Source organism: Protomyctophum parallelum (genome assembly GCF_964188405.1).
Source record: "Protomyctophum parallelum genome assembly, chromosome: 6".
NCBI classification, from domain to species: Eukaryota; Metazoa; Chordata; class Actinopteri; order Myctophiformes; family Myctophidae; genus Protomyctophum; species Protomyctophum parallelum.
The window spans coordinates 41,603,233-41,615,874 of record NC_139701.1 but is presented as its reverse complement, the minus strand read 5'-3'; the positions used below and the strand labels follow the sequence as shown (position 1 = coordinate 41,615,874).

Below are 12,642 nucleotides of genomic sequence, written 5' to 3'. Positions count from 1 at the left end.
CCTGTGATTACTAGTTTTCTCCACCTGTGTCCTGTTAGTCTCCCAGCCAATCCCAGTGTTGATTGTTAGTCCTGTTCACCTGTGTCTTGTGATCCCTGTGTCTACTTAAACCTGTTCCCTGCTTGAGTATAGATCTTATGGTGTTCTGTAAGTAGTGTTTCCAGTCCTATGTGTATTCTATGTTATCCTGAGTTTTGGGTGAATAAATCCCTCTGCATTTGACCTCCTGCCTTTGACCAGTCTGTTCTGCATTTTGGGTCCTACTTCTGAGTCGCATCATAACATTTCTACACTCTCAGAGTTAAATTAACATTGATTTTACAATATAAATTGGGAGTCCCAGAGATAGAAATGCCATTAAATGGGGGGTCCGTAGTCTAATGCAGGTCAAACCGGGGGTCCTTGAAATTAAACGGGTTTAGAATCACTGCTAGAGCCGTAAAAATCTTCTCTTATGGGGGTCCCTGGCATTATCTTTTCAAATTGGGGTCCGTGGGCTAATTAGTGTCAATTTGCGGGTCCTTGACATGAAAAATGCATATGTTTATTTGGGAGGGACAGCACATATGGATGAACACCACGCAATGCATGCAATGCAATGTAAATACGCCGGATTTGGCAGGAATGCTAATATAGTTTCTATCTGCTGTTGTCCCCATATACAAAACACAAACTACATTACAAGAGCACATGTAAAATTACTAAAGGGCTACAAAACAAAGAAGGAAAAAAAACAGCAGTAAAAAAAGAAAACCTATATTTTAGCCTATTTAAAAATGTCCATGATGCGTTATTTTAGTTGGACCTTAAAAGATGGATGGACAGTGGACAGTGGACACACATGTTAGTGGGTAGAGATTGTTCCAAATTGCGCTTCCGTTCCTTCTCAGTTCAAAATGCTCACTACGTTTGCCAAGTTGGAGAGTTGCAAACTAAACCCAGCTGGAAATCGTATTATTAATGGTGAACCATGTTTTTTGTCTTACCTAGGGGTCTTCAGCGTTTTTCAGGCCAAGCGAGGACCCCTTTAGCTGAGAGAGAGACTTATTGTATGACATTGAGATCTGTGCTGCAAGCTTGTAGATCTGCTATTTTCACTGAAAGTGCCCCCCAGAATAGGGATCCTCCTAGGGTTCAAGTGGTGCGTGGTGGTAAAGTGTGGTATATTAAGTGTCTCTGAACACTTGGAACAATAGGAGGAATTTGTACAGGGCCGGGTCTGGAATGCAAGTCATAAAACAACAACAAGCGCCTATAGTGAGCGCCTGTGCTGCGGTTTCAACATTCTGACATGGGCTATTAGATAGTTTAATCTTATTCTCCTAATCTCTGCTCTCTGCTGTTTACTATACCGTACACTGACTGACTGCAGACCGTTTTCTCTCAGCGCTGATAGTATAAAGGAATAAGGGTGTGGCGCGCGGTTTTATCCCCCCAAGGCCGTGTCTCTGCAGTGACAGCCTGGGAACTGTGGAATAGACCCCCAATTCACAAATTGTCAGTATATTTAAGTCTTATAGTTTTAGTCCTCATAGCTTAGTTTCCATTTAGTTTTCGTCAGTGGATTTTTTCGTCTTAGTTTCAGTCGACGAAATCAACACTGCTTGCAGACTCACGCCCAGTAAGCTCTCTGTGCACATGTACCGTAAGAGTGGCTCAGAGCCTCAGCCTGATGGCATCAAAAGTGTAATATCTCTCCCGGTCCGTTAGGGATATATCCCTTTGGTCTAGTGGTTAAAACCCTCTTATGGCCAGCCTAATTAACAGTGGATTGTGCCTTCTGCCTGCACTATTCATATGTTTATTTTGTCATTTTAATGCCAATAGAAAAATCTGTGATATACACACTCCATCTCATTCCCACACGGCAATCCTATAGTATTATACCCAGTCCTGAAGGTGGCGGTAACATCACCATTATGCCGATTTTGACCAAATAGAGTGAATATGGCGATGTCACTTCCGTTTTAAGGAACAACAACATCCGGAACTATAGCTTTGGACTGTGCAACACTATCAGATGTCCGGAATGCTAAGCGATCATTGTTTATTTTAATAACTAAGTCAAATTAAGCTCTAATCAAGCCCAAAATATTGCATTTTACGCAGCGATGCATGCGCGATGCATGCGATCACGCGGCCGTTAGCCAAACAAGCTAAAAGTTGCTACATTTCGTTATAGCAAGCTCCCGATTACAGGGATTAAACGATTACGTCAATTACGTCAGTGGCCATAAGGGATTTATTGATTCATTACGTCAATTACGGCACTGGCCATAAGCCGGTTAAGATGTTGGATTTTCACGCGGGAGACCAGAGTTCGAATCATGGGTGTTTCACATGCAGAAGAACTCTTTCTACTTCCTTGACATACTACTGAAGGCTCTGTTCCATTCTTGTCAACGGTGCTGCTATTGTGCATGTTAGCCTATGTTGGATCACTGGGGAAAAAAACTCCACTCCAAATGGCCCCGGGTACAGGTGTATAACTCTGAGAGTGTACAAATGGAACCAAATGGACCCATAAGGAGTCCATTTGGTTCCATTTGTACATCCTTGAAATTAAAAGAAGTTTGAGAACCACTGTACACTAAATCGAACAGAACCTCAATTAGTCTCATCGGTAACACCTGTGAAGGAAGTCAGAATGAGGGCCGGAAGTCGTAAGTATTCATCGGGCCTATAGAATGATGTCTCAGTAGAGGTGTCATCATACATGACATACATGACAGGAGTTGTGATAAGACTGTTTCGGTTGGAGAAGAACGGCTTCTATTCTGTCATCGTCGGGCTCGACAGATGAATGGAATGGAATGGCAGACATGAGACAAGCTGTCCTGAGTCAGTCAGTCAGTCAGTCACAAACATGGAGAGAAGCCTTTCTGTTGTACAACAAAGATTGTCCGCATGGAGAGAAGCCTATTTTCTGTTGCACGCTGGAAATAGCAGACCCACAACAAGACCACAACGTGTGGCTGACTGAATTAAATTAGTAGCAAAGCAGACGTCATATATCTTTGGGGGTCCTTGACATGAATATTTTGTGAACCACTGACATAGAAACATGGGTTTTTCAGAAAACTGTCAGGATTTAGAAGACATTTGTGACTAAATTTGACTGAGGGACTGCCATTGGATTTTTAATTTTTTAATTTTCGTTTTTTTCACGTCATAATGAAAGCAGGGAATCATAGCTTCAAACTGACATATTGTTTGTTCAGTTTGACCCAGCAGTTTTGGAGAAAGTTGAGAAAACAGGCATGAAAGGTTCACTTCTATGGTCTCTAACATTACACCTAGCTACATGTTTAAGCATTTATTTCATATTTACATGTCAATTTCAGCCCTGACACTTATTTCAGACATGCTCTAGTATGTGAGGAGTCTGCCTGTCCTAGTATTAACTCATTTGTCTCCTCTGGTGAAAAGCTGGAGTTTGCGCGATGGCAGTCCCTCAGTCAAATCTGGTCACATTTGTAGAATCGTCCTCGGGTCCAAATGGTACTATTCGTCCATGTTCTTTCCCCGCGTGTCCATATTATGAAGCATCAAAGCGGTGTGTGTGTGTGTGTGTGTGTGTGTTGGTTGTAGGGCTGACCTCGAATAGTCGACTAATCAAATCAAAGTTCTTTTTTTTTTTTTTTTTTCACAAACTACAGTATTATTGTATTATTCCACTAGGTCTGTGGGGGACATAAACACATTTGAACATGCTTTCTGACTGTTTTTAATCAATCTCCAATGTGCATGTGGAGTGTGTCTGCCTGTGTGGCAATGTGTCACTGCCTGTGACTTGAATCGCACAGTGCGCTGGCCTGATAGACTCCAGAATCTCAATCTCACCTGCTGTGCTCAATCTGGCTAATGACAAGCCTCTCAGTCGATACATCGACTGAGAGGGGGGGGGGTGCTCAGTCGACTATCAGTCGACTGAGCACTGAGCAATTTATTCATATTAATTTCGACTATACAACTCCTTAGTCGGGGACAGCTCTGGTTGGTTGTACTCACGGCGGTCTCCCTGAAGGTGGGGGGGTTGTCGTTGATGTCCACCAGGTGCACGGTGGCCGTGGCGGTGCTGAACAGGCCCGTCGCGGCCCCGTCCATGTCCCGGATCTCCACCGTCACGGGGATGGACGCCTGGGCCTGGTGGTGGGGGGAACGTCCACAGAGAAAATACATAAACAGCTTGATGTTTCTGTAGACGTGCTAATATGGTATTCGTTTCGCATTCGGTTCTTGGAAACGCCCCCCAGCCACTGCGTTAGTTTTACTGAGGTTAGGTTTAGGTATAGTTTACTGAGGTTAGGTTGAGGTATAGTTTTACTGAGGTTAGGGTTAGGGTTAGGGTTAGGTTGAGGTATAGTTTTACTGATGTTAGGGTTAGGGTTAGTTTTAGGCTGTCAATCACAGCGACTGGCCAGTCACAGCGCGCCATTTACTCAGGGGGGCGTCGCCATTTACTCAAACGCGAAGCGAAATACCATATTAGCTGTAGACGTAGATAGCATTTGATACAGACTCATAGCATCATTAGCATGTTATGTAGACAGCACTAGAATTTCATTGTATGTAGTCATAGCACTTCATAGTACATATGTATAGCATAGTATAGTATATATGTATAGTTTATAATGTATAGTTTATAATGTATAGTTTCATTATATAGATATTCCACTGGTACAGTACGTTCTTAGCTTACGCATGTTTCATGATAAATGCTTTTATGTATCTGATTTATTGCACTGCTTTTTGTTCTTGCTCAATGTAAGTCGCTCTGGATTAAGAGCGTCTGCTAAATGCCTAAATTGTAAATTGTATGTAGTCATCCAGTGTCGATTTCGTCGACTAAAACTTAAGACGAAAAATGTTCGTCAACTACCTTTTTTCACTGACGATCTACAAGCCCACAATGTGTCGCGCTGCGACGCGTTGTGGGCTTGTAGATCGGCTATTTTCAGCAAGTGGAGGAAAAAAAAGTAATTATGACGGCATCAAGGCCCGCCAAAATACATGTTTGACTAAATCAACTGTAGATTCAGTCGACTAAAATCTTATGATAATTAATCGACTAAAACTAGACTGACACTAGAACATTCCAGGTGACTAAAATGTGCCTAAAAGTAAATGAAAACTATTCAAGAGACTATGACTAAAATTTAAATCAAAATTTGCTGCCAAAAACAACACTGTGTCACGTTCCGGTGGTGTGGTGAGGACCCAAATGCAGGACAGCAAGCAGACAGAGTTCAAGATCCAAGATGGGTGATTTATTACAAAATAACTGGGAAAACAACACAAACACTGAACTGAACAAGAAGTGACACCAAACAATGACTGGACAAGGACTGACTGGGGAACAAGACTAATATACACAAGAGGGCTGATTACACATGAGAAACACCTGGGGAAGACAACATAGAATCAAAACAACTAGAACATAACTAGCTAGACAGGCAAAGTCTGTGACTGTGACACACTGCCGATCATGAGTGAAGATCGGTAAAGTGCTTTCAATTGTAATACATTGTTCAGACTTAGACCTGCAGGAGCTATTAGGAACCCCAATTATATAAAAGGTCGTTTCGAGGAAGCAATCTGATTGGTTGAAACAGCCATCTGGCCGTGCTTCAAACCAGCATGATGGAACACCTAATCAAAACATCCAAATCTGCTGTGCCGAGTCTCGCTGCTCTCAGAGAGTGTTGCTAGGCTTGCGATGTTCTCTGGACATTTTCAGTCATAGTGGCTATACGTCTGTCATTAAAAAAGTATGTTTTTTCTTTTGCGAAGATCTTATTTTTAAATGACAACAATGCACCTACGGGCGCAATGGGGCATCACTAACTGTGTGTCCATAAAGCCGTGGTTTTGCGCAATAAGGCTCTTGCGAATAACGAATAACAACTTGCGAATGTTCTTGTTCTTTAACTGTTGTATAATTGCAATATTAATGACACCCCCACTGAAGAAAAGAACAAAAGAGCAGGTAGAAAGCGCCACGTACCTCTCTGTCCAGGGTGGCGGTCCTGGTGGAGATGAGTCCCAGCTGCGCGTGGATGTTGAACAGCTCGGTGGCGCTCAGCAGGCTGAACTTGATCTTGGTGTGCAGGGTCCTCTCCAGGTCTTTGTCAGCGGCCAGAATCACCCCCACGTCCTTACCTGTTCAAATGTATCGTTAATGAATTGAATTCTTATAGCGCTTCTCCAAGTGCTCAACGCGCTTCACAACGGTTCATTCATTCATACATTGGGAGGTGAAGCGGCGGACAGTCGACGCCAGCGTCCTCACTTCGCACATTCACACACCGACGGTGGCGAGCTCACGCCGACCGACTCACTGGAGGCAACGTAGGGTTCAGTGCCTTGCCCAAGGACGCTTCGACATGTGGACAGGAGGAGGAGCCGGGATTCGAACCGCCGACCCAGGGCTCATTGGACGACCTGCTCTACCTCCTGAGCCACAGCCGCCCACGGCTGAAGTGGTCAGTGCATGTTTTGTAATATCTAAATCTCACCTGAGTGCGATGTTTTTAACTTTTTTAGTTCTTAGTTGTTCTATTTATAGTGACTCATAGGAATAGACTAGGTGACAACCGGGAATAGTCTGGTGACCGCCCGAGAGATGGTTGACAGCCGGAATGTAGCCTTTAGGAGGGCCATTCACCTTGGGATACATCACTGAGGATACGTCCCAGGTGCTTCCATCCATGCAATGTTTTTTTAGTTCTACAAAGTAACTAGTAACTAAAGTTTTCAAATAATTGTAGTGGAGTACAAGTATTGGAAATGGGAAATACTCCAGTATGAGGAAAGATTCCTCAAAAGTGTGCACAGTAGTTGAGTAAAAGTACTTAGTTGCGTATAGTCTCCACCACTGCATGACAGACAGACAGACACAGACAAACAGGCTTTGTTTTGTGCTTTCCCACCTTTTCTCGGGTGAGATTCATCATTTGCTGGCCCTGTCAAGATAAGGTCATACCTTAACCACCACACACACACACACACACACACACACACACACACACACACACACACACACACACACACACACACACACACACACACACACACACACACACACACACACACACACACACACACACACACACACACACACACACACACATATGCCCTGTCTTATGCCTGATATGTTTTTCAAGCGAGAAAATACCTTACCCATGTCTTTCACGCTTGATTTAGCACCCACCCACCCATGCACACACATACACACTTGCATGCACACACACACACAAAGACTCAAGGCTGGCGTCTAACTTCGCTTGTAGCTTGTAGATCTGCTATTTTTGAAAATGGGGCACAAATCTTTGAATATATATTCTTTCAGAGCGAACGTTTTTAACTCAAATATTTGTTCTAGAGGGGAGGGAGGGGTCCCTGGAACAACATATTTTCAGATGGGGGTCCTCGCGGCCAAATACAGATAATTCTGGGGGTCCTTGACGTGAAAAAGGTTGAGCACCACTGACATAGAAACAGGTTTTTTTTTTTTTACTGACAGGATCTCTGTCTACCGAGCAATCTTCGTTCCTACTCTCACCTATGGTCATGAAGTGTGGGTCATGACCGAAAGAATAAGGTCGCGAATACAAGCAGCCGAAATGAGTTTTCTTCGACGGGTGGCTGGCATCTCCCTTAGAGATAGGGTGAGAAGTTCAGTCACACGAGAGAGACTCGGAGTAGAACCGCTGCTCCTTCGCCTGGAAAGGAGTCAGATGAGGTGGTTCGGGCATCTGGTTAGGATGCCTCTCGGGCGCCTCCCTACGGAGGTCCTCGACGCACGTCCGACTGGGAGGAGACCCCGGGGCAGACCAAGGCGCAGTTGGAGGAAACACATCGACTCACTGGGCCTTGGAACGTCTCGGAATCCCCCCAGGAGGAAGTCACTAATGTTGCTCTGGAGAGGGAAGTCTGGAGCTCTCTGGTGGAGCTGTTGCCCCCGCGACCTGACTACGGATAAGCGGTTTAAATGGGCCTCAGGTCTAAATTGGTCATAAAGGTTTGTGTCTGGCTGTATAGCAGCTCACCGGCGACGCTCTGCTCCGCTATGTGGAACTCCAGCGGTCCGGTGAAGGTGGGAGCGTTGTCGTTGATGTCCATCACCAGCACGGTGATGGGCAGAGGCAGGTCCGTCTGGATGTTGGTGCGCGCGTCAAACACCTGGCAATCAAACTGATAAGGACACACACACGCACACACACACACACACACACACATATATCTATTTATTGTCTTTGTCACGGTTTGAGACAAGGAGAGATAGGACCCAAGTGCAGGACCGACAAACGGAGGCTAAGTACGATGCAAGAGGTTTTAATAGTAGGGATCTGACAAAGGACAGAAAGACACTGGGGCATATACATACAAAGACTGACTAGACACAGGTGAACAGCTAACAAAATCAACACAGGGATTGGCTGAGAGACAAACAAGACACAGGTGGAGAAAACTAATAATCACAGGTGGTAAGACAACACAGGTAACAAAAGCAACAGAGGAAACCATGAGGGACCAAAACATACTACAAAACAAAAGCACAACCGAAAACGTCACAGATCGTGACAGTCTTTTGTTTATTGATCTATGATGGCCGGTCGTAAATGTCATTAGTATTGTAACGTTAGTACACATGTTCTCATCTTATCATAATGCTGTAACTATTTATTTATTTATTTGGATCACGATGGAATTAAGTCCTCTGACTTTTTGTGCAATCCTGATAATCCTGTACTGCTCTTCTATGAATTGTATCATGAATATATCAAATAAATCTAATCAAATCAAATCACACACACACACACACACACACACACGTACACACACCTGAGCATCAAAACTGGACACACACAGAACACACCAAACTGTTAGGATTCAGAAGACATTTGTGACCAGATCTGACTGAGAGCCTGCCATCGGGCAAATTCCAGCTTTTCACCAGAGGCGAAAAACTTTTTTTATTATTATTGTTTTAAATCCAAAATGAGTTAATAGCACAGGCAGACTCTTCACATACTAGAAGAGCTGAAATCGACATGTAAATATGAAATAAATGCCTAAAAATGTAGCTAGGTGTAATGTTATAGAGACCACAGAAGTGAACCTTTCAAGCCTGTTTTCTGCAAGACATTTACTCTACAAGCCATATCTCCAAAACTGCTGGGTCAAACTGAACAACCAACATGTCAATTTGAAGCTATGATTCCCTGCTTTCATATGACACGAAAAAACAAGAAAATTCTAAAATATCCAATGGCAGTCCCTCAGTCAAATTGTAGAATCGTCTTGCCAAATGCCTGAATTGTAAATTGTACACCCCATGGGATGTGTATACCTGTGACGGCTGTGCACCTATAACCTGACGCTGCCAGATCCAAGAAGCTTGCTACACACATTTGTTTCACAGCTTATATGGGAACATGGTTACTCAATACCGCCCCCGTCTGGCTGAGTCAGGTTACTGTGCACCGTCCTCCACCTACCGTGAACTCTGCGTACTGCTCGCGGTCCACGGCGTAGTGGACACTCAGCATGCCCGTCTCGCTGTCCACCGAGAACAGGTTTTTGGGGTCCAGGTCCACGCCGGGACCCCGGACGGTGTAGTACACTGAGTAGTTGGCCGCTGAGTCCGAGCCCACCTGGACACACACACACACACACACACGGCACGCACGGCACGCACGCACACACACACACACACACACGGCACGCACGGCACGCATGCACGCACACAGAGGAACAGAGGGTCAGAGAACAGGTCTTTGGGGGGGGCAGCAGGGTCACCTCAGATTATTTTAAAGCCACACACTAAATATTGTATGAAATTGTGTCGCAGATGAATCTGTTCGATAAAGATCCATTCTCATAGATAGTGTTTGACAGTGTACGTTGGATTCATGTCGATGTGTATTTGCAGACATTTAACCTCTTATATAAAACCCTCAATAGTTAGTGTAAAGTTTACCTTTTTCCCCCTCTCTTTGCAGACAGTAGTATAGCCGGTCTACGAGCTTGTAGATCTGCTAATGTTTGGCTAAAGTTCTCCTTAGAATGGGATGTTATTATTTATTCTGCAATTGAGCCACAGACCACCATTTGATGACATAAAGCCTCTCAGACGACTCAACACAATATTTTGTTATAAGAAAGGAATACATAGCAATTATTCCACATTCTCTGTTGACGAAATTGTCAATACATTTAGCTCAGTTTCAGCCGTCATAGCTTTAGTTTTCATGTAGTTTCCATTTAGTTTTCGTCAGTGAGAAAAGGTAGTCGGCGAACATTTTCCGTCTTAGTTTTTAGTCGACAAAAACAATGGCTGCCGGGCTACTGGGGGTTACGACTATCTATGACACACCGGGTACAGAGTTCATAGAACACTGCTCTGGTGTTTAGAACAGAATGGAGTGAATCCAGACTATAGAGCACATGAAGGCTGGATATCTGCCACCGCACCATGTCTGAACTACAATAAAATAAATGTTCCCCCCGCAGCCAAATATTACAAGCTGTCTGTACTGTTCATGTCAAGTGCTTAATGTATGAATGCCAAAAACAAACAGGCTGGAATTAAAATGACAGATATACTGTAGATACGGAGGAAATGCCAAGCCCAAAACCTGCTTTCATTCACAGATAAACAATGTGCTGCTGCTTGGCTGCTGAAATGAAATGTCTTGTGTGTTGCATTTGATGATGTCGCTGGTGGACAGTTCGCAGGTTTCTGAACTGTTTCCGCAGCCCTACTTCTGACCGATCTCACACGCGTAAAATAACCCATTCTGACCTGAGATCAGATTCTAAAAATGTCTATTACATCCTGACAGTTTAATTATTAACCCATTCTGACCTGAGATCAGATTCTAAAAATGTTAGATTTTTCAAAAATAGCAGATCTACAAGCTCATAGCGCGCCACCGAGTGGCGCGCTATGAGCTTATAGATCTGCTATTTTTCAATAGCTAAAGCATAGCATGATGCTAACACCAAAATGGGTTCCCGTTCAGAATGGGATAATAGATAATAATATTATGGAAATACAGAAATGAATGGGGTTTAAAGGGACATTCAATGTCAATCAGTGTTAATAGTATATTTGTAGTAGATAACAGTAGCACAATTTGAAATTTGCACCCTGGAAAATGATGAAGTCTGCGTGTTTGACTAGGGTTTGACTGGGTTGCTGAATTCCTACAATGCCCACAATGCCTTAGTGCACTTCCCCTCCTTGTGGAGACAAGGGGGAAGGCTGCATGGAGGTGTGACTTTGTAGTCCAGGAAGGACAGGGTTTTGGTCATGAACGTCATGCATGACTAAATTATAAAAAGAACATTAAAAAAAAACCCACAGGAAAGTGTTTCTTGCGTCCTAAACATCATTAAAATAGCGTTGAGGAGAGAATGATGTGTGTTCTGACCAGCTCCACGGCCTTGGGGTAGGGAGGAGCGTCGTGCTCTATGATGTTGAAGGGCAGAGGACTCCATCTCCTCTTGGAGCGCTTGCGGGCCTTGTCCCAGGGCGCTTTGTGAGAGGGCCGCTGAGGGGCCTCATGGTGGCCCCCCGGCGCTTTCTGGGCGGGCCGCTGAGGGGCCTGGTCGTCCCGCGGTGCTTTATGGGCGGGCCGCGGACCACCCACCTGCTGAGGGAAAGCAAAAACAACCGTTTACTGTTCTTTCCGCACCTCCTTCGGCAGCCATCTCCTCCCTTGGTGCTCCCTCAGGTTCTGCCGATGATGCCAACCTGTTGACCGGTCGTTACCCAGGACAACGAGACCCACCTGGGGTGACAGCAGGGTCCGTCTCAGCGGTAACAAGAAGACTCGCCCCGTTTCCTCCCAGAAATTTCCCCAATGTGAGGGGTGGGAGAGGCTGGATTTCTCTAACTATAAACTTTCATGACAGCAGACAGCCTAAGTACAAATATAATTTATGAAAATCTACTACATTGAAGTCTGTTCACAGAAGTTGTTGTAGGATATGTGGGGATTATCTGACGAGGTACCATTTGAGTGTGCAAAACCTTACATATACTAAATAATACTACATTGTTTATAGGGTCAATATAAGTAAAATAATATAGCCTTTCTACAGGAGTATCTTTTTATATTTTTCCAAAAAGAATACAAACAGCCAATAGTATTACAAAGTTATCCCCCTCACTGGTGACAATTCCGCGAGGGAAAACGGGCAAGCACCGGGTCGAGTCTTCCGGTATTCGTCTCAGTTGCCTCCCCCTCTCCCCTCCCTATGGAAGTCACATCAAAGCTGCCCTGCCTGTCTCCGCCCCTTGCCCTGTTCAAAACCTCCCTCAAAACCCACCGTTTCAGACTCTCAGTCCCCACCTATATAATTCTAACCCCCCTTATTGCCGTTTAATTTGAAAGTTTCGTTGTTTTTCTTCTTTGTAATTATTTGTTTGGTCCAAAATATTGTGTTTGTGTTGTCATGAGTTGTCACGACTCGAGTTGGCTTCGTACGACACTTAAAAGGTCTTTAAATAATTACTTTTTGAAATGTCTATGGGGGAAAATGCATTGGGAATTATTTCCTGGGCCTGGCGTCGTCATGACAGGGGGCGGGACTGCGACGCTCTATACAGTATGATCAAACAGGGCAGTG

At 44.3% G+C, this 12,642-nt stretch overlaps 1 protein-coding gene across 1 annotated transcript in view; it reads right to left on the bottom strand.

Annotated features, from left to right (window-relative positions):
- LOC310859969 (desmocollin 2-like protein) overlaps positions 1–12,642 on the bottom strand; it is a gene marked incomplete at its 3' end in the record, with an annotated part of 32,104 nt that overhangs the window by 18,900 nt on the left and 562 nt on the right. The window contains exons 2-6 of the mRNA XM_083766736.1: positions 11,442–11,663; positions 9,504–9,659; positions 8,052–8,196; positions 6,008–6,162; positions 4,012–4,146 (exon numbers count right to left, since the gene is read on the bottom strand). Coding sequence (XP_083622862.1) covers positions 4,012–4,146; positions 6,008–6,162; positions 8,052–8,196; positions 9,504–9,659; positions 11,442–11,663 — 813 coding nt within the window. The remainder of the gene's footprint in view (positions 1–4,011; positions 4,147–6,007; positions 6,163–8,051; positions 8,197–9,503; positions 9,660–11,441; positions 11,664–12,642) is intronic.